This window comes from Mustela erminea, chromosome 17, assembly GCF_009829155.1.
Source record: "Mustela erminea isolate mMusErm1 chromosome 17, mMusErm1.Pri, whole genome shotgun sequence".
Lineage (NCBI taxonomy): Eukaryota > Metazoa > Chordata > Mammalia > Carnivora > Mustelidae > Mustela > Mustela erminea.
The window spans coordinates 5,583,490-5,605,457 of NC_045630.1; the positions used below are offsets into that span (position 1 = coordinate 5,583,490).

The following is a 21,968-nucleotide window of genomic DNA, read 5'->3' on the forward strand; positions in this document are numbered from 1 at the left end:
TTGTGTAGGAAGCAGAATGGCCCAGCCAGGGAGAGAGAATGGATTTTTATTAGGACGATGAGATGCTACAAAGAGTGTGGTGCTGGGAGTTCAAAGGAGAAGGAAAGGGAGGTGCTGAGCACCCCCCGCCCCCAGGAAGGACACGTGGTAGGAGCTTGGAGCTAGAAGAAAATGGGGGGGGTGTTGGACACTAGAAGGAAGTGGAGGGCTTTGATGGAGCCTCACCCAGATTAAGGAAGGTCCTGAAACCCACCCAGGAGAGCCTGAGGTTCGGTGCCATAAGTGAGCGGGAGCCACTGGCAGGTTCCTGAGTCCTTGGAAAGGCGACACGCCGACGAGGCGCGTGGCAGTGGAAGAGAGTGGGATCAGAGATACCGAGCTGAGATGAAAATGAAGCCATTCAGGGAACGTGAGAGCAGTCGGGCCACGACAGAGGCCACGGGAATTGAAATGAGTAGGTCAATCTGAGAGATACTTCAAAATAAGACTTTGGGAATGAAGGAAAGGGAGGCTTCAGATGAGCCCAGGCTGTCCAGGGACGCGCATCATAGAGAGAATTAGGTAATGGGTAAGGAGAGCGTATTTGGGTGGAGATGCACCATGGTGTGTTAGGGAATGATGAATTCGTGGTTATTGGCAAAGGCAGAGGGGTAGACGGGCCGGGGGCGGGGGGGGTGCAGTCAAACAGAGCTTCCATGGAGACGCTTGAACAGGATTACAGAGTAGGAAGGTTAGACGTGCGTGAAGTATCTTTAGGAGATGCCTGTTAAATTCCTAGGTGTGGATGAGCTAGTGGGGTTGGTAAAACAGGCATGTTCCCCCAGAGCTATCTGGCCTTCTTCCGGTGGGAGCAGAGAAGAGTGTCTTACCCACTGAATGAACTGTCCGTGCTTGACCCTGGAAGGAGTGGATGTCATCAGTGAGCAATTGGTATTTGTGTTTTTTTCTCTCCCTGGAACAATTGGTAGAATTCTGTCATCGGAGCCTGAGGATGAGTCACAGACTGAGAAGTAAAAGTTAATGATTAAGGACACACAGGGAATTAGAGAGACACAGACAATACAGTTGTTTCCCCAATGGTGGAGGGGCCAGGGGACATGAACGGAACTTGTCTCATATTTTCTTTGCAGCTTCCCCTTTTTCCAGTCTTTTTGTCCTTCCTTCCCACCAGAACCCATTCCCTCTTACTTTTTTTTTTTAAACAGAGTCCCATAATGAAATGATTCTTATTCATAGGATGACAAATACTTCCTCTCTTCTGATTTCAACCTTTTTCTAGCTCTTGCTTGTTACAGTTCGATCATTTTGGGCCCATCCTGCCTCACTAACCAACTGCAACTAGAAGTGGCTTGGGGGCGCCTGGGTGACTCAGTCGGTTGAGCATCCAACTCTTGATTTCAGCTCAGGTCATGATCTTAGGCTGGTGATATCGAGCCCCATGCCGGGCTCCACACTCAGCAGGGTTGTGGGTCCCTGCTGGGGTCCCCCTACTTCTGCCCTTTCTGCCTGCATGCTCAATCTCTCTCTCTCTCTCTCAAAAATAAATAAATCTTTAAAAAAGAAGAAAGAGGTGGCTTGAAAAATAGGAACTTTTCTTATTTCGCATAGCAAGAAATCCCAAAGAAAGATGGCTCTGGGGTTGGTTGATGGATCAGTTCACGTGGCAACACTGAAGGACCTAGTTCTCTCCATCTTTTGTTCTGTGCTTCTGAGCTGGCTCCCCTCGTGATCCTATGAAGACTGCCATAGTTCCAGGCACTAAATGCGTTCAGAGATGGAAAAACATATCCGTTTTCTTTGTGCTGCTTTTTTCAAGAGTGAGGATACCTCTTCCAGAAGCCCCTCCCCTTCCAACAGACATCTCCTAGCAATTTTATTGGCAAGAATTGTGTCTCGAGCCCATTTCTATACCTGATTGGTTTGAACTAATCAAGACTCGTCTCTTAGGCTGGAACACTATTCATCTTGGAAATGAACAAAATCAGGGTTCCGTTAGCGGGGAAAAAGGGAATCTGCACAGCCGATGTCGGCCACCGCCGGTCTGGCCCAGGGTGTCGTAATCTGGTTCGAGTCAGGAAGGAATTCTTCATGATCCCGCAATGGACACATTTCTGTCCTCGTGGTCCCATGGCCAGACTTACTGATGGCATTTGGCTATGTGTCCTTTAAGAAAAAGGTGGCTTAAGCCCATGTTTCATGTAGCTTATTTTTGAAAGAATGTTAGAGATGTTAGGAAATGCTGACTGAAAAGATGTAAATTTAGCCTATTTTATATTTATATGCTACTTTAATTTTAGGGAGTTTAGGGTAATCATGTAGCAACAGTGATTTTTTTTCAGATTACATCTGTACACAACACCCCTTTGGACCCTCTCAGTAGTTGAAGAGGCAAGGTTACCAAATGCGAGCGACAAGAGTCCCCTTGATTCCTTTTCCCGACCTTCATTTGTGATCTCTGTTCCAACAGAAGAAGACCGTCTCCTGTCCTTCTCTGGATACAGCCTCTTCCTCTTTGTCAAGGTTCTGTCTTTACGGAGCAGCCACACTCCATCCGGTCGGAAGACTGGCTCTCATCACCCGCCTTTCCTTCTCCCTGTCTCCATCCTAGCAGCGTTCAAACCAGGCTTAAAGCTCTCCCATTAAGATATAACAATCTGCAAAACCCCCGCAGTCCTCTGATGTTACTTCCCTGTTCCTTTTCTGCTCTTCATAGCCCAACTCCTTCGGCGCGTTGAGTAGTTCCTGTCTCCATTTCCTCTGCTTTTCACCAACTTCTCAGCTAACTTCCATCTGGCTGTCACTTTCCCTACTCCGGACACCAGTGCTTGTGACGACTGCCCTACTGCTAAATGTAACGGATGCTTCTCAATTCTTACGTCCCTTGACTTCTCAAAAGCATTTACCTCCTATATCACTTAGTCATTTTCCCTACCTGTTTTGCTCTTTGCTGGCTCTCCTTCCAAGGCCCACACCCCAGATGCTGGTGTTCCTGTTTTGCCCAAGGTCCTCTCCCTGGGAGATCTTACCTACTCCAATGGCTCTGTCATCTTCTCCATGCTTATGACTCCCAGTCGCCATCTCCAGCCTCTCCTCGGCTCCCCAGTCCCATATATCAAATTGCTTTCTGGACATCTCACAGGCATTTCGAACTTAAACTCTAGGGAATGGAATTAATCTGCTGTTTTTAGACTTCAGATGAACTCCGACATTACTTATCGTAGTGGGTGGCACTGCTGTCCACCTGGCAGCCCAAACGAGAAGCGGGGACCTCATCCTTACCCCTTCCTCACTTCCCTCATCTGATTTGTCACCAAGTTCTTCAGACTGTACTCAAAATAACCTTGAATCCGTTTACTTTACTCCGTCTCTATTATTCTATCCTGGTCCTTTCTACCATCATCTCCCTCCTTGATTAATTTAATGCTCTCCTGCCTCAGCTTCCCACAGCTTCTCTTGCCTGGCTCTAAGTCATTTTCCCATCTACCTGGCCCCCACTCATCCTTCTTACAAAAGAATTGAGTAGGCAAGTAGGGTTTTGAAATGTCATTTTCAAAACTAATAAGGATGTGTGTCTATATATATGCCACTGTATGTATACAGAGAATATGCAAATTTTGAGCATCACTTCTCCCACAACTGAGCTGCTCTCCCCCTGGGGGTGGAATCTGGCAGCTGTTCCATCATCCATAAACAGCCTGACTTAGCTCATTAAGATAGGACAGGAAAAACAAGGCTATATCCATAGGTATCTGCCTTAGAGACTTTTTTTTTTTTTTTTTTTGCAAGTTTTATAAGTTAGATTTGGCTGTGAAGGAGAAATTAGCTGAAAAATAGTTAATTTCAATTAACTGGGTCAAAAATATCTGCTCAACTACTTAAACAATACACATTTTTGAAGTTATAGTTTGGCATCAAAAGAATAGCCCAGTATTCCCTCTTCACTAAAACCAAAGGCGCCAAGGCTAGTAACTTAGAGGGGCCACACCAACCAGAGGACTTGGACTGGACAGAACTTGAGAAAGATAAATCATTCATCTGCCCTAAACTGGAACATCCCTGGGGAAGAGGGTCATTTTCCAAAAAAGTGCTGGACTTCGGCCAGTAGTCAAGGACACATCTTATTAAAATATCACCATACATCAGAGTTCTCTGTTTTCAGACAAATTACGAATCCAAAACCAAAACCAAAACCAACACCTTTTACTGGGAGAATTGCCTAGCTTTTAGGCTACTGAAGCCAAAAGATGTTATCTCTAAAGTCTAAATATCCATACTTTGCCTCTGTCCTTCTTGGCCAATGAGAGGGATTTCGATACCTGAAGGCATGCGCTGGAGGGACCGAGAAGTCAAGGCTGAAAATGCCTCTTCTGCTGGAGTCCCTGGATAATGCCAGAGTTTGAGAGGTGAACCTACCACCTTCATTCAAGGCTGCCAGTAGTTATTATAACTTTTCAGGGACATGATAACCTGCGCATACAGAACCCAAGCTGTCTCATAATGAGGATTATAATTTGTTATAATGACAGAGAAAACAATCTATGCTTTGGTCCGAGTTGCAGTTAACTGAGAGTGTCCAGCGGTCTCTGAGCGGCTGCGGTCTCCGACGACCGCGGGACAGCCGGTACACTGTTCCATGCAGCAGCCACCCCCTCCACTCCGTCTCAGTGTGACTGAATGGTTTATCTTAGTAGCTTCACGTCCTAAAAACACACCGATAAAGTCATAGCTCAGGTAGAGCAGGCCTGTTCCCTGACGCTGATCAAATGCTAGTTTTCTCCTTTAAAAAATAACCATTTATTGGGCGCCTGGGTGGCTCAGTGGGTTAAGCCGCTGCCTTCGGCTCAGGTCATGATCTCAGGGTCCTGGGATCGAGTCCCGCATCGGGCTCTCTGCTCAGCAGGGAGCCTGCTTCCCTCTCTCTCTCTGCCTGCCTCTCCATCTACTTGTGATTTCTCTCTGTCAAATAAATAAACAAAATCTTTAAAAAAAAAAAAATAAAAATAAAAAAAAATAAAAAAAAAAATAAAAAATAACCATTTACAATAACAACAAAATTTGCCTATGCCTTGCTGCTCCCTCAAGCTTCCATTCAAGTCCTCTCCTTCCTGGTCAAATCCCTTCAGTAAAGCAACCACGTGGCTGCTTCGCTCTCACCTTGTCCTCCCTCGTACTCGTAGTTTCTATTCCTGATTTCCATCCGTCCGTCCATCCATCCATCCATCCATCCGCACACACACGTTTTGAGTGTCTACAGTGTGCCAGGCTCTGTGCTAAGTGCTGGGGATGCAGAGATAAACAGAGAGAACTGGTCCTCACCCTCAGGAAGCTGACAGGCTGGAGAGGGAAACTCTACTAAAAATACTATTTCCAAAGGAATCATGAACTTCACCACCATCTCCAGACTGGCTCAGTTCAGCTCCAACAGACATTAACGCCTACTCAGCAGTGTCCTGGGCTTTACACTCATCTAGAATAAGAATTCTCCTTCAAGAATCTTTGGGAAGATTGGACCTTTATACACAGAATTTGGGACAAACTAGAATATATTGAGAGTCATAATGAAAGCTCCAAGTAAATGATTTAGAAGAGAGAAATGAGATGGAAAGAGAGAGGGAGGAAAGATAGAACTTTCTAGCTGTGAGAATCAGAGAAAGCTTTTTGGATGTGGTGCTATTTGAGCTGCCACTAATAATTACAAAGAAAGTACTCTAGTGATTTGGTCTTTGTTGTCTTTTTTTTTTTTTAATTTTTTCCTATATTTGTCTTCTTTAAGATGAGAAGGGTTGAGAAGTATTAGCTGCATTTGATAGATGTGAAAACTGGGTCCTGGATAGGTCATCATTTACTTGAGGTCCCTCAATGAACCAGAGACGTACCCACGAATGCCGGGCTCCACACCTTCCGAGCCCTGTGTTTCATCCGTCAGACATCACTGCCTCCGAACAGACATAGCACTTCCGTGGGATAATTGCCTTTTAATTGAACTGTCTGTACAACTCTGTAAACGCCTCTGCAGAGATGGAAGGCTGTGCAGCTTGATAAATAAAATCATTCCTACTAATAATTGCTTTGGCCTAAGGATTACGGCTCCAACCTCCAGGAGAAGGTACTCCTGAAAAGCATGTGCAGAGATTCACTGATTTTTTTTTTTTTTAAAGAAATCTCACAAGTGGAGGTGACTAGGAAGGGCCCAGAATGTTCTCACAGAGAACATCGGTGCACCTGCAAATGGGCGTGGGGGCGTTCTCTCGGTCTTCAAAGCCAGGGCTGTGAGGAGAGCGCGGAGCAGTACAGTATTTTAATCCTCCGTGTGCGTCGTTTGTGCGCACATGGGACTTTGTCCACAGCCAGGGTCACGTGACCAGAGAGCAGCATGTGGAGGCTCTTCTGGAGGCACATGTGGCCATATGGTTTCTTTACGGTATTTGCCCTACTGTGGGAGCAGAGCGCGTTGGGAGTTGGGTTGCTTGCTTCCATCCTGTTGTGTAGTCCTGACTGGCCAGGAGACAGGACCGATAGGCCTGTGCCCCTGGTCACACCACCCATGACACACCTACGAGCATTTCCTACTCTGGGCCTTCTTGTCTTCCTCTTGGGTCGCTCCCTCCTGCCTCCGCTTCTGGGCTCCCGAGTTTCAGTCAGGTTACGTAGGTCTAGCCCCTGTGCTGCCCATTATTCTGGAGCAGGACAGGAAACTCTCTGAGCCAAAGTTTTCTCGACCATAAACTGAGGCTATCAGCAAATTTGTTAGGGGTTGTGAGGAGCAAATATCCATGCAGAGCATTATCCTAGCACATATCCTAGCACATATCCTAGCACACTGAGAGGCTCGATGCATGCTGTCTCTTACCACTGGCATGTTGGGTCCTTCTCTCTCGTTTTCTCGTATTTGTGAAGATTTGACTTGCCTGTGTCTGATCACCCTTGGGACTGGTATTGGACTCGACTGACACTAAGTGATGTGGGGCTTAAACCGTCTTTGTTCTGACAGTATGAGTGATGGGAGCGTAGGAGATGGTATTCTCTCTCGTGCTTTTGTCTTGTTCTTTATTGAGCCCCCCCCCCAAAATAACCCCTGCTTCTGACCACACAGCAGCAGGTGGAACTAATCGTGTCCTGAGTATGGTATTCCTTCTGCCAAAAGGAAAACCTCAGAGAAATAAAGTGGAACCAGAGTTAGCAATCCATGTATTTTTGCCCCTCGTTTTCGTTTTGCACAAACGCTTCTTGTAGTCTATCATCCTGGCTCGTATGCGCCACCTGTGAGGGGATGTTTGCACCATCTCCCGTGAAACCAGAGGCGTTCAGGCCACCCTCGTCAGGGTCCCCGATGTTCGGGTATCTGTTTTATTTACTTGTTCTCCCACCAAGCGGAGATGTGACCCGCAGATGCTATAGCATGATCTATGTCCTCCGTCCAGAAAATCTGTCTTTTTCCCCCCTCCAAGCTTTAAGTGGAGCTAAGGAGGTCAGAAAGTAGGAAGCAGAAGTTAACAAATGACCCCAAATCTACTGTGAGAGAACTTGGTGGTGCACTGCTGTTCTTCCATTCCAGGGCCACCATCTGATAAAAGGGATCTCAGTCACGGTTCCGTAAGTATAAATATAGATGATTATTTCTGGCGATTTCAAAAAGAGTTGTCATAAGCAGGAACGGCGGGTTTTACTTGGTAAAGTAAAGAGAGGCCACCTCCGGCTTTTCTCAGCTCCCTTTCCTGTCCTTTTCTCCACAGTTCGCAAAGGTTACCGGATTCAGGCTGACAAAGAGAGAGACTCCATGAAGGTCCTGTACTACGTCGAGAAGGAGCTGGCTCAGTTTGATCCAGCCAGAAGGATGAGAGGCAGATGTGAGCATCTGTTAGTGCCACGTGATCTGGGCTTCACGGCTAAAGGGGGTTTGGGGATTCCCAAACGTGGGCAGCCCTGAGCTCTGGTGGCTTAGGACTAGCAGGGGTGCCGGCGATGTCCTGAAGAGAGTAGCTCTGAGGGCACAGAAGGGAGAAATAGGGCTCCTGGTGGGAAGGGCAGTGCGGTCGTTCCCACCTTGCTTCGTGCTGTTTCTCTCCGTGGGGCAGTCAGCTGTGCTGGGCCCAGGCAGTGCTGGGGTTGCAGATGTTTTCTTCAAAGGGTCATTCCCTTCTATTCAAAATAATGACTAAAGATGTGAGTTTTTCCCCCAAACATGAAAACCTTTACCATTGAGCAGCGGTCCAGCTGCCGACTTGCTACACGGAGGACTCTAAGCAGCGGAAGGAAAAGTCTACCAGCAGAAAAGGAGGCCTGTGTTCCTCTGAGATGCCCGACGGCAGAGACCGAGGGCTAGGAAAGACGCTGCCCCTCTTATCAAAAGAACTTTCCAGTTCCTGAGCTTGTAGGTGGCAGGACCCCAGCCTTCACTCACAGGCCCTCGGACACTCCGCAGCGGACACGGCTGAGTGCTGGCGCGGACTCCAGCTTACCTGGGTGACGAGACCCAGCTCCGGGCAGGTCTGACATGGACGGGCTGATTATTGGAGGGTGCTGGCTGGCATGGTGGTGAGGTCACTACCTCTCTCTCTCTCTCTCTTTGAACCCTCCTTGCCTTGGAAGCGAGGAGAGGCTTGATGGAACTGTTGGGGAAACAGTCCCAGACTAGAGGCACTGTATTCAGATTAAGGACAACATATTCCTCCCAGTTTGCAAAGCTAAATTCATCCTGTCTGAGCTGCATTCCTTGCTACATCCTCCCACCGGCCTGCCTATAAAAAGACCATCTCCAGATTGGAATGTCAGGAATGCAGATGTCACTGCACTTGACAAGTTAGTTGTAATGTGTTGTCATGGAGCCCTGGGAGGGGACAGAGACAGCGATCCAGGAGAAGGAGCCTGGGGAGGAAATCTGTGAATCTCTCAGCTCAGGGTAAGAGTTAAAACCTGAGGCTGAAACTAAAGAATGAATCCTGATTTAGGTGATGTCACCAGTCTACCTGGATTGAAATGGTCTCCAGGGACTGGCTGGTCAGAAGGTAATGACATCTGAACACCCAAGGGGACCTTAGTGGTGGCCGAGGTCAGTCTGCACAGTGTACAGATGAGGAAACAGAAACCCAGAGGGCTGAAGTGACTGACCAGACCGGGATTAGAACCCAGCTCTTCTGATTCCCAGTCTTGTGCTCTTTACACAAGACGTTTTTGAGCCGACTGATGGCTCCGTGGCTGTAGCGGCTGTTTCTGTTCAGAGATCACAGCCTTCTCCCTCCTAGGACTTTCTAGTATGTTGGAACAGAAGAGACTGAGGTGGTTGACTCCCACCTCCTTCATTTTACAGAGTAGGAAAGGAAGCAGAGAGGGAAAAGACCCAGTGTTGGCACCTTGGTACCTGCGCCACAACTGGAACCAAGATCTGGAACCTGCAGGTTGACGGTCCCATAATTGCATAGAGGTGAAGTGGGAATACAGTTCACTTGACTTTGCCAGGCTCTCTTTCTGAAGAGCAGAGTAAACCCTGGGACAGATCATGGACATGGGACAGTCTCGAAGATCTCATTGTAAAACGGATCTCATGGTTTCGGGTTGTGACGAGATTCTGTAAGAACGGGGAATGTCAGGTTCGGGAATTTGCTGGCCAGTAAGACCCTCACTTTCCTTGCCCCTGGTAAGTAGGGGGTTGCACTTGGGCTATTTTTAGTCCAGAACCCCAGTGTGGTGATCTTGAGGACGACACCTCCCAGGGCCAATAGGTTCCATCTCCTGTTCTTGGGAAGTCTGTCCTGGAACAGAGTCAGGCCGGTTCGCTTACATGTTGTCTGTGGCTGCTTTCACACTGCAGTGGCCAAGTCGAATAATTGTAACAGTGTGGCTTGCAAAGACTGAAATATTTAATATCTAGCCCTGTACAGAGAAAGTTTGCCTCTCCTGTTCTAGAGTTACATTATTAGGTGTTTGTGAAGCAGGGATATTGATGTTTACATTCAATGTGGCAGAAACGTTAGAACGGCATACAGCCTAGACAGTCCGTCGCTATGAATGGTGAAACTGAGACGGCCCTCAGGATGTGGAGAAATGGAAAAGATCCATTATTCCCTGAAGTTTAAGGAAAGTTCGGAGGCAACAATAGGATGTTTCAACAGTTTCACTTGAGGCATTTTAAAGTTCTCTTCTGTACTGCTCCCAGGAGATTAGAATTCACTGGGATCATGAGAAAAGGAAGGTTCTAGATTTTATTAATCAGTAGCATCTGAGCTCTTTTCCTTTCAAATGGGGAGTCACTAGTCCATTCTCCTCCGGAGGAGGAAAAAGTTTAAAAATTGTAATTCAAAACCGAATGATTACATGACCAAAATGAATGGCATTCTCAGTAAACCCCCACCCGGATAAAGCAGGACCAGGAGGCTGTGTTTATGCAGCAGGGGGAGGAAGGGGAGGCCCTTCCTTTCCTCTGTGGGTGGGAGTGCTCCTCCGAGAACTCTTGGGGCTAGGGAAGAGAAGTAGAGGGGAACCTGAGACACAGATTTGCGCTGCCCACGTCCTATCTTGGCTTACCTTCTACTCAACAGCCAAACCTTATACTTTATAAATGTTGATTCTGATAATATTTTGACGTTCTGACCAAAGGATTTTAGAAAACAAACGGATCCAATTGCATTACAAATAGATTCACTAGATGCGTTCTTAAGTAAAATGATATTCAATCCGTTTCAAAATTCTGTAAACAAGTGGTTGTGGTTTTTTTGTTTTTTATTGCCCCCCCCCCCTTCTTTCTAGACTATGATTCTTGACTTGTTTACAAGTGCTTTTGCAAAATGCTACTTAGGCCACTTTGTAGGAAATGAAAAAACGGTGACCACAACCCCCTTCTTTGTAGGAGGAGTACAAGTGGAGGCCAGGAGGCTGCGAGTGCAGCTGCCCTGCTTCTCTTCCCTTCCCTGGACTCGGCTGTCCTAGCCACCCAAGGCCATATACACCTGGAATATTCGTTAGGGAGGCAAAGAAGTCTTTGTGGGCCCTGGAAATGGACTTGGTACCAATTGGGAAGGATAATCCACGTTCCTGGATGAGCGTCCAGAAAGGGGAGGATTGGACACTAGGTGTGCAGTCCCCTTGCCCCTGTGGACTGTGCCCTGGGGCGAAGGGCATAGCTGAAGGAGGCAGGAATGGGGTCCCTCGAAAGCACGGGGCCGCACTGGTTTTGAAGGCCCATCCTGGGACGCAGCCACCAGTGAGGAAGATTTTGTGACCTGTGGGTTCTCTCTCGTGTTGCCCCTTTTGGCTCAAGATGCCTGGGATCATCGTAGCTTTCGCAGAATTCTACAAGAAGAAAAACACTGGAACAAGGATGATGATGCCTTAGGAGGAAACCAGCTGCAAAGAGCCCAAGTTCTGGGAAACGTGCCTTAGGTGGAGCAGTAACAATTATTTTCCTATTTTAAGAACAGAGCATGTAGGAAGCCTCCCTCTCTATAAGCCAGTGGGCTTCTGGACGGAGCCCGTTCCTGCTGAGCTAAGAACACAGACACTGTTAGTTCAGGTCTACAACTAAACCAGAACAGGATTGAAGCCTTCGGGAGGCAGTTTCCCCAGAGCCGGTAACAGAGCTCCCTTCCTAATATGTAGAAAGCTCTGCCATGCCTGGTTTTGTCCCTGCAGATAACAACACCATCTCCGAGCTCAGCTCCCTGCATGAGGACGACAGCAGTTTCCGCCAGGCCTACCACCAGATGAGAAGCAAGCAGTTCCCTGTGTCCGGGGACTTGGAGAGCAATCCTGACTACTGGTCCGGGGTCGTGGGAGGCAGCACCGGGGCCAGCCGGGGGCCCTCGGCCATGGAGTATAACAAGGAGGATCGGGAGAGCTTCAGGTACAGGTGAAGGTGCCGCACCAGGCTGCAGCTGTGGGGGCGGGGGGGAGGGGGCCCTGGAGCTGGCAGGCAGATGTGGCTCTGAGACAGCTGTTTTCCAAGAGCATCTCTGTCTCCCGTTCTAGGTTGTCCTGCCACAGCTCTCCTTGGGCTGCTGAACATCCCCTTCTCATGTTTATTAAGCAAAGGGACACCTGTGGCACCATGTGCAGTCATAGCCAAGTCCCTTTGAAATGGGGACTCTGTGCTCCTTAATGAACCTTATTAACATTTCCTTGCCTTTCTCATAATAATTTACCCTACATCCTCTAAAAATTCCCATCCATCATCTTCCCCATTTTTAAGAGATTTATTTATTTGAGAGAGAGAGTGTGTAGGCGCACAAGTCGGGGGAAGAGGCAGGAGAGGCTCTTCAAGCAGACTCCCAGCCATCAGCTGGATTTCACAATCCGTGAGGTCCTGACCTGAGCCAAAACCGAGAGGCAGGTGCTTTACCCACTGAGCCACCCAGGTGCCCCTGCAGCATTTTGGATCATCGTTATGTGAAAGGCGAAATACCAAACGTTACACTGATTGATTCTCCTGACTCTAAAAGGTGGGGACTGTTGGGGAAACCGACGTTTCCCTAGAGTCACCTGGCCAGTGGTGTGGGAGGTCAAGATGTGCACCCTGGTTCGTATGGCTGCTGCCCACTGAACAGCACGGTCACCACTCACCTGTCCTTTATCTCGAAGGACAGTAGACACTGCCTTTCTCTTAGACTTACCAACGGCGGGTAACTCGCAGGGAGACGCTGGCCCCGGGGCCCTGAGGGAGAAGGAGGCTTCTCTGTGCATCACCGAGTACCGCAGGGTTTCCCTGGATCGCCGGCCACGCCAGGCCCCCGGCTTCGAGGCTGGGAGAAGGGAGTCCTGTGCTGGTCAGCCAGAAGTCAGACTCACGACCAGCAGGCCCCACTGTGCGCCTCGGCGCCGTCTGAATCACAAAGGAGTGTGACCCACACGACTCCATCTTGGTCCTTGGCACGAGCTCCAGAGAGAGCCCCGGTCGCCCCGCTTCCCGGCGGTGCCCCCGCCCCCCCACCGCGCAGCCAGCCCGGGGCACCCCCTCCGCCCGGCCCGGCCCCGCGCGCCCGCCTCGGCGCTCACCGACCCCCCCCCAACCTCTGCCCGCAGCCAGCAGCGCTCCAAGTCCGAGATGCTGTCGCGGAAGAACTTCGCCGCCGGCGTCCCCGCCGTGTCCATGGACGAGCTGGCCGCCTTCGCCGACTCGTACGCCGCGCGCTCCCGCCGGGCCGACGGAGACAGCCACGAGGCGCGGGGCGGCGGCCGCTTCGAGCGCTCGGAGGCGCGCGCGCTGGGCGGCTTCTACCCCGACGGCTCGCCCGACGAGTACTACGGGCCGCGCGGCCGCAGCCGGGAGCCCCTGGGCGACGCGGGCCGCGCCTGGGCGCCCAGCCCCCCGCGCCGGCGGCCGGACGACGCGCCGCTGCCGCGCCTGGTGAGCCGCACGCCGGGCACCGCGCCCAAGTACGAGCACGGGCCGCGCGCGGGGGCGCTGGAGCGCCAGGCGCGGCCCGAGGGCGCCAGCCGCGGCGGCAGCCTGGAGACGCCGTCCCGGCTGAGCGCGCAGCTCGGCCGCCGCAGCGCCTCCTACTACGCCTGGTCGCCGCCCTCCACCTACAAGGCGGCCGCGCCGCAGGACGACGACGACGACGACGACGACGACGACTCCGCCGACGACCCGCTGCCGCCCTACAGCGAGCGCGAGCTGAGCCGCGGCCCGTCCTATCGCGGCCGCGACCTGCCCTACCACAGCAACTCGGAGAAGAAGCGCAAGAAGGAGCCCGCCAAGAAGACGGTGCGGCCCCGCCGGGCGCCTCCTGCGCAGGGGGGTTCGGGCGGGGGCGGCGGGACGGGGGTGGGGGGAGGGGCCTGCCCCGCCCCGCCTGGCCCCAGCCGCAGGCAGTGAGCGGAGGCCCTGGCCCGGGGCGAGAAGCAGAAGGAGCAGGTGATTCGTGGAGAGTCTCGGGTCCCCAAGCGCCGCCCTGAGCAGCAGGTAGCCTCGGGCCTGCGGGGCCTCGTGACTGCGGGGACCTCGGGGCGGACCTCTGGGCTCTGCGCGCAGAACGTTCTAGGTGCGCCTCTCGCGCCTCCCGCCCCAGCTCCCACCCTCGCTGGAGGGTTTAGAACTTGCAGAAATTGCCGGAGCGCTCACGGCCCAGAGGAGGTCAGGGGCGACCGAGTGTCCGAAGGACAGCTCACTCTCCTCCCGGACGCGGGGCGGAAGGTAAACTGTGACCTGTGCCCCGCGCACGGCCGCTGCCCAGTTAACTGTCTCCCTTGTAAGTGGCCTTACCGAGCTTTGCGGTCTCAGTAAATGCCAAGAGCAGCCCAGTCCGGCCCTCGGACCCCAGATGTGAGCTCCGCGGCTCAGAGAAACGCTGGGGGACAGTCGCAGATGTCCGCTCTGGCTGCCAAAGTGCCTCTCCCCGCGGTGCCCTGGCGGCCGCTCTGCCAGCCCCAGTGCTTGTGCTCGCTCCGTGCTTACCCTGCCTCCTCCACCGTTCTGTTTTTCATACTTCAAGGGGGTCCTTTTCTTTAGCACGTAGTTTGGGGAGAGAATACAATGGAAAAAAGATACTGACCCCTCTAAAACAGATCTCTTTTGTTCTCTAAAGAGAACAATGACATGCCCCGGGGAAGTACCGTGAGCAGGAGTGAACTTCCGGGTCCTGCCGGGTTCGTGTGCTCCATCCACACTCGCTGGTGGAGCCATGAACCTTGTGGCTCGCCCTACAGGGCTGGGAAGTTGTTCTGTGGCCGTGGAACGAAGTTCTGTCAGATGTATGTTGGCTTCAGGACCTACTGAGGCTTCTGAACGGTAACCACAAGCCTAACGAGATGCCCGGAGTCAGGCTGTGCCAGATTCTGGACAGGGTGTGGACTCTGCCTGGGGAACCATCTGTTAGGTTGTATTGGGTTTCTTTAACTGTTGTGTGGTTTAACGTTGTGCCCTTTCTGCTCTTTTCCAGAGTGACTTTCCAACCAGGATGTCCCTTGTGGTCTGATGTTTGTTTTGAAGACACTTCTCTGGCTGACTGGAAATCAGAAGCAGCCCACGGGGACAAGACACAAACCTAAGAGCCAGCAGGCCCGGGACCTTCTCTGGCCACCACCTCGGAAGATTTGCTGATCTTTGCTTTGCCAAGGGGGGGGCAGCCTTTAAGGAAGGCTGATTCCAAACCTCAGCATACATCCAGCTAGTATGCGAAACTCAAGAAGATGACTATGTGTGAGAACATTCCCACACATGGGGTGTCTTACCCACTGAGTTCATCCTGCCTGATGTTCTTCCGTAGCTGAACCAGGATTCCTTTTCCAATTCTGAAAGGGAGTTAGCTCTGGACTGCTGATCTCTAGAAACTGCCTCGTCCTCCAGTATGTTCTTCTATGCCTCCTGTGCTGTGCTTAGAGACAGAAAAACATTACTACTATTAGAAGAAGGTCTTGTACTGACAACAGAAGATAGCTTTAGGCAAAATATACCTTTTATCCCCATCTCCTGCCGGTCATGAGGCAATGACTATTGTTACACTAAAATCAGAGGGCCCTTGGTGAGCTCAGTGACAGTGACCTGCAGGACAATCACAGAAATGACTTCAATTTGCTGTTTTGAATGACAGCTCTTGAGTGGCTAGATCAAGACAAAAGAGAGTATCCCTTTTTGAAAAGCGGTGTAAGTGCTATTTCTTTTTCCATTCTGAGAACTTAAACTGCTTTTTCTCTTTCCGCTGTGCACAGCGACATCCGAGTCTCGGACGTTAAGGGCTCTCCTCGTCCGCCCTTCCCCTGGACTTTCCACCCGTTGGTGCCACCCACAGAGCCCCACTTCCCTCTGCACTCTGATTAAATTGTCATCAGGTGCCTTTCGAAAAATGCTTAAAATACACACATGAAAGAGAGGAGGAAGGAAAAAAAAAAAGGAGAAAGCAGTTATGCAAAATAGAGACAAAAGAATTTAAGAGGAAAAGAATCTGTGATCTCACTCTATTTTGAACGTGGGCCATTTTCCCCACAAATTCAGACCCCGGTCGTCTCTGGTTTTGTACTTCATTCGCCATGAGCTGTTCCTGCCGTCCCGGCTCTGTCGTTCCAGGACCCCAGGGATGGGTGGAACGTGCGGCCCTTCGCCTCTCCAGGCTGCTGCTCCCAATGCGCTGGGAAACGAGGGATCTTGTTCTCTCAAGAAGGAGCGCTTCCTCGTCCCACCCTGGCCTAAATGATAGATTCTGCCTAAATCCCAAAGCTAGATATTTGCGGCTTTTGCAGTTTTTAGAGATTGCAAGAAATGGCCACACTTTCTTCCCTTCTCAGCAAGAGGTGCAGTCCGTTTCTCCACCCGTCCCTTCTGGGATGGGCCAAGAGATTTGATTTGGCCAGTGGCCCCAAACAAATGGAACACAAGCAGAGTCCTGAAAAAGTCCTGTGCATGGGGCCTATTTTCTCTTGCAGTCGCCACGAGGTGAACAAGCCTGGGCTGTCCCGCTGCATGATGAGAAGAACAGGCCCAGTACCCCGTCCGCCCCGTCTGACAGCCTGTCGACTCTCCGCTGATTGCAAACAGCTGTGTGAGCCGCCAAGCCCCATGGGACAACGGCCTAGCTGAGCCCAGCCCAAATTCTTTCCGACCCAAGGCACGAGAAGTGCGTGCACTCTTTCAATGTTCGTTTCTCTTCAAGGACAAGCTGTTTCTCCTTGTCTCGTGTTCGTCCCTTAATCCCCGACTCCATCTCACCTTAGGTGTCTCACAGTCTCCACTTTCTTTGGCAAACATCTGCCAAAGCTTTTCACCCCGCACCATTATGGAGGCACCCATGGTTGGGTCAAAAATCACTGGGAGACAGTGATGCTCGGCCTCCCAGCAGTGGTCAGCTTTCTGTCTTCGAGTCCACGGGCAACCTCTGAAGGTTTTTTCTTCAACATCTTCTTGGTCTTGTCCACAGCCGCCTGACCGGAGCTGGGCCCTAGTCTCAAAGCACCATTCCACTGGGATCTTTACTTCGCGGCCTGTCCAAAACAGTCCTACATGCGCAGGGAAATAAAGAAGTGGCTGGTGAAGGTTGGGAGCATGAGTTGCTATCCTTGCCTGGAGGAGACCTGGCCTACCAAAGGACTTTGCGGTGGCTTTGGCCTGAGAGGAACCAGGGACAGCTCAGCCCAGTGCTGGCACTTCCAAGGGCAGGAAGACACATGCCATAACCTGGTGTTGAGTGTTAGACTTCCTGGTGTCCCCGGCCTCTGAGAGCCGAGGTCCCGTCTATTTGGGCCCCACATCAGATGGGAAAGATGACTAAACATCATCATTTCTTAGTCACCAGCTTTGGATTCCAACTTGCTCAGGCAATCCTGGAGAATACTGGGTAGCTGCAGAGCTATTATCTCTTCAACTGAGCACTGTGTCAGGCTTCTCTCCACCAAAGAGCCCCATAGCACCAGCTGCAGAGACCAGACATATTGCTTTTGTTCACCGAGGGCATGTAGGATTTTGGAGATGGTTCGGGGAGTCACAGGGAAAGAATTACTAAAATTGGAAACCTGCAATTCCAAAGAGAACAAAACCGTAGACCATATAATAAGAAAACACGAAGACAACAGGCTCCTGAAATAACCTGGGGAGATGGGACCAGGTTGTCCCCTTTCGGGCTACATAAATCCCTGAAACTTCCAGAGAGAGAGAGAACACTGTTGTTTCTGGGTATGTGGATAGAGACAAGAACTGGCTGGACAACTAAAGGCAAAGCTGGCCATCCTCGGCACCCTAGCTTTTCCCAGTGGGTCCTTTATTTTCTTCCCTGAATAGTGTTTCCCACAGAGGAAGGGCTTATAAATATTAGCTTCCTTCCTAGCTTTTACTGGGGGTACAGAATGTCTTGCATAAGGCACTATCTCCGTCCATTGGGACCCTGCAGTTGAAGAGCGGAAATAAGACATGCCCAAGAAAGAAGTAGATTTTATGCACATAATGTGAAATATTGCTATGGATGACAACAAACCCAGAGAATTAAAGTTTTTAAATTTAAATGGGTATATTTTGATATTTAAATGTTGTGTGTGTTTGTCTATCCATTATGTTTAAAGATAAGCTCAATGTTCTGAAAAGCCAGTCTTAAAAAAAGATCTGACTGGAAGAGATGAATTAGGATGGGGAGCGGTGCGAGGCAGAGGGCCCGGAGGGATGATGCCGGAGTCTGTGTGCCTGTGAGTCACAGCTGAGTCAGGGATGTGTTGGATAAGGGGGTGTGGACGCAGGTGGCAAGAGGTGTCCCCTAGAACAGCTTCTTCTAGGCCATGCATAGGTTCACTAGGAAGCTGGGGACGTGTTCCCCGGACCTGAGGGTACGTGTCAGCTGATCCCCCCGGGCACGCTCCCGGGGAACTCGGCATCTGCTTTTCCGGGGGCTCCGTTCTGCAGCCGTGAGTGCTGCTGGCCACCCTCCCCAACGCAGAGAAAGTCTGGCAGAGATAATGGGCCTCTCGTCTCCCTTCACGTCATCCTCACTGCGCACGTGGGGGCCCTGCCCCTCTAGCCCGAGGCATTCTAAGCGGCAAACACCTAGCCCTGTCTGTAAGTATTTCTAAATCCTCTGAAAGACAGCACACAGGTAACCTGACTAGGTTACCTGATGGCCTTCAGAGGCTGACGTAGATATTGTTGTGATCCATCCCTTCTCTTTAAGACGGAGAAATAAACCAGCATTGCCATTAGTGAAGTTGCAAATCTCATTAGGCCTTTGGATTCCAAGCCTATAAATCTCTTCTGCTGGACCTGTGTTTCCCCAAGTTTCCTAACCATACAAATTCCGCGATTGCTGTTAAAAATAATACTGCCGGGCCCCACCCACCCTGGAGATTGATTAGGTGGGTCTGGAGTGAGTATGGGTTCTTTTAACAAATATTTCAGAAGAGCCCTGTGATCAGATGCATTTGGGGAATGCAGCACTAGATGGGTCCTACCTGTGGTGGGCCCCGAGCAGCTGGTCCTCAGGCTTCCTGGGGCTCGGGGGACGTCTGCGAGGTCCTCTTGCTCCCCCGGGGCTGGCAGTGGTGCAGCACCCAGCAGTCTGGCTGCCACGGTGGTGACTGGCTCACCAGAACTCTGTGAGGCAGGGAGAAAGGAAGGCTGGAAATACCCCCCAGGAGCCAGTTCTAGATGTTTCTAATCCTAGAATAATGATCTGTTGTGACAATCTCAGATCTGACAACAGGAATTACAGGTAATTTTCTCATTCCCTTGATGTCATTCTGAGCAAAACTTAGATCATGAGTAGAAAGAAAAGAGACCACTGGGGAAATGGCAAATCATTTTCTGAAGTGTTCAAAAATATTTTGGAGTTGATCAGCCTGGCTGATCAAGCGACCCAAGCGGGGTGGGCAGGAATAAGAAAATCCACATCATATATACCCTCCTTCCAACATCAGATTTAGATGCTGCCAAAATCTCGCTAGAGTTTCAAATTTGATTTATAGGATGTGGAGATTCAAATTCACCAAAATAGGGCCCCAGGTACTTCAAGTCCTGGAGGGGAAAAGTGCCTGGTTTTTTCCCTGCTAGGGTCCTACCTCTTCGTCACCTGGAGGCTGGTCCATGGAGCTTACAGGAGAGGCGTTTACCATCAGAGTGGAACAGATATAATGTTGAGCTGCTTAAAGCAGCATCCTGAGTTCTGGCCCTGCCTGAGGGCGATCTGTGTTGTTTTCATGGTGCATTACTGTTTACAGAGCACTTCCACAGGCATCATATCCTTTGGTCCGAACACCCTCCCGCGACCGCGGCACGGGGGATGCTGTGGCCTCATCGAGAAAAGCTGAGCGATTTGCCGATAGTCCAAAGGTCTTTAAGGTTGTACAGCCAGGCCCTCTGCCTGTCTAGGGTTCTTCCCCCACAACTGCTGCCACACCCATGGGACTGGTTAATCCGTCCCTGGTGCAGAGAGCCCTGGACCCCGCGCTCAGTCACACACCCGCCGGTGCCTCGAGGCCGTGAACTTGGGCAGCCTTGCACCACTCCTCCAACGGAGCTCTGCGTGGGAGCCAGCCCCCCTCAAGGACGGTTTCTCTTTCACTAGCTGTGCTGCGAGGGGAAAAGCCTTTGACTACAAGCTGCTTCAGGTCCCTTTCTGAGGAGGCATTTCTGAGCCAAACTACAAACTCATCTAGACTCGGGATGCCGGGGTTTGGGGTATCCTGCTTAGAAGTGAACCATCTGGCACCTTCACTGCATTTAGGGATTAGACACTCTCCAATGAGAACTTTCCCTTTGGGAACACACAAGAGGGGAACAGAAGGAGCCACAAGACAAAGGGGTCAGAAATCTGTGTCACGAGAGTCACCTGCCCAGTTACTTGTGCCTTGTCTGTGGCATCAAAACTAAAATGTTGTATCACTCTTGCCCATGATTTTTTTCAGTGTCAAACAGATAAAGTGAATTTGCTTGTCATGTTGTAATCTAAATAAAGTATTTCACCTACATTGTTATCAAGAACTCATAATTAACACGGCGATGTTTAATCGTGATCTGATATTAAATGACTTCAGCAGGGAAAAAAAAAAATCACACAGGACTGCCTCTGGTTGTTTTAAGTACTGTAACAGAGAGTTAAATGCCGTGGGATTGCAGGGGACCCTAAGTAGTTTTCACAGACTTTCATAAGCCGCGGCCTGGCTGGGTGTCTGTTGCCACCTCACTACTCTCCACACAGTAACCTTCGGGAGAACATGAGGAGTAGGAAGGATGGTGGACAATGTGATGGGACCCAGCTCATTTCAAGAAGGGCACAAGTATTTGCTTGCTAGAAACAGCACTTGGGGAAAGGAGGGGAGAAAGCTGTGGGGGGTATTTTAAGTTCCGAGAGATCTGAAAAGTTCTACAGCATCAAAATTCAGAGAAGGCCACTTAAAACCTTTGTTAGCAAAAGAAGAGATAAGTACTTCAGGGATGTATTACTCCTTTCTCACTAGCCAGGCCCTATCAAGGGAATCTTATATTTTAGAGTCCAACTTGAATACAAAGCCTGTCCACTTGGCTTGAAGCATCTGGACTCATTGCTCTTAGCAGTGAACTTAAACATGTTTACGTGTAGATTTAACTTAAAGATAGACTCCAAAGCAGTATAACTCTGATTACTTCCTTTTGACTTGCTGCTATTTCGTCCCTTGTCTTAATTTTATCTTGCTTTTTCAGCTTTATAAAATACTGTGCTTAGAAAAATAAAATATCAATTTATAAAGTGTTTAGAATCACCTGTTTTTTCTACACATCTCTTCTTTTTGCATTTCAGGTCGTCTTTTGAAATCTTTTCCCCTCTTCCTGAAGGAAGTTTTCTCTAGTGTGGTTTTTTGGTAGGATACTCTATCCATTTTTGTTTATCCAAAACAGTCTTTACATCATTCTTGTTTTTCAAAGATAATATCACTGAGTAGACAATTTTATTTATTTTTTAAGATTTTATTTATTTATTTCACAGAGATCACAACTAGACAGAGAGGCAGGCAGAGAGAGAGGAAGGAAAGCAGGCTCCCTGCTGAGCAGAGAGCCCGATGCGGGGCTCCATCCCAGGACCCTGAGATCATGACCCGAGCTGAAGGCAGAGGCTTTAAACCACTGAGCCACCCAGGTGCCCCTAGTCGACCATTTTAAACCAATTTTCCCTTGGCACACTGAAGATATTAGTGTATTCTCTTCTAGCTTTTATTGTTGCTTGTAAGTCCATTATCAATCTAATTATCCTTTCTTTGTAAGTAATCTGTCTTGTCTCTCTGGCTGTTTTTAAGATTTTCTTTTTGTTTCTAGTGTTCTTTGGTTTAATTAACATGGTGTGGATTTCTTTTTTACTTATTCAGATTGGAACTTGTTGTGCTTCCCGAACCTATGGATTGGATTTTCCATTAACAATAGAAAACTCTTAGTTATTAACATGTCAAATATGTCTCCTCTCTAAGCTTTCTTTTGAGAATTCCAATTAAATGTATGTTAGGCCTTTCCATTCCATCCTCCAGCCTGCTTAAGCTATCTTTTGTATTTTTCATCTCTTTGTCTTTTTGTACTATATTCCGGGTAATTTAATCAAGTT

The 21,968-nt window shown here is 49.8% G+C and overlaps 1 protein-coding gene and 1 long non-coding RNA gene across 8 annotated transcripts in view; one reads left to right on the top strand and one right to left on the bottom strand.

Moving 5' to 3' along the window:
- Window positions 1–15,836, top strand: part of ILDR2 (immunoglobulin like domain containing receptor 2) — a 56,090-nt gene extending 40,254 nt beyond the window's left edge. For 4 of the 6 annotated variants that reach the window (XM_032317219.1, XM_032317217.1, XM_032317221.1 and 1 more), the window contains 4 exons: window positions 7,734–7,847; window positions 11,626–11,836; window positions 13,012–13,696; window positions 14,871–15,836. In XM_032317219.1, the coding sequence (XP_032173110.1) occupies window positions 7,734–7,847; window positions 11,626–11,836; window positions 13,012–13,696; window positions 14,871–14,906 (1,046 nt within the window). In that variant the 3' untranslated portion in view covers window positions 14,907–15,836. The remainder of the gene's footprint in view (window positions 1–7,733; window positions 7,848–11,625; window positions 11,837–13,011; window positions 13,697–14,870) is intronic. The other 2 variants (XM_032317218.1, XM_032317220.1) reach the window with 1 other exon arrangement.
- On the bottom strand, window positions 101–21,103 carry LOC116575770. Of its 2 annotated transcripts, XR_004279939.1 has the most exons (4): window positions 18,853–21,103; window positions 12,603–12,731; window positions 3,027–3,157; window positions 101–1,003 (listed from the first exon to the last, which is right to left on the bottom strand). It is a non-coding gene; the product is annotated as an uncharacterized LOC116575770 (long non-coding RNA). The 2 variants fall into 2 exon arrangements; XR_004279940.1 differs by lacking the exon at window positions 3,027–3,157 and having other exon boundaries at window positions 18,853–21,102.
- Between the last annotated feature and the right edge of the window lie 865 nt (window positions 21,104–21,968).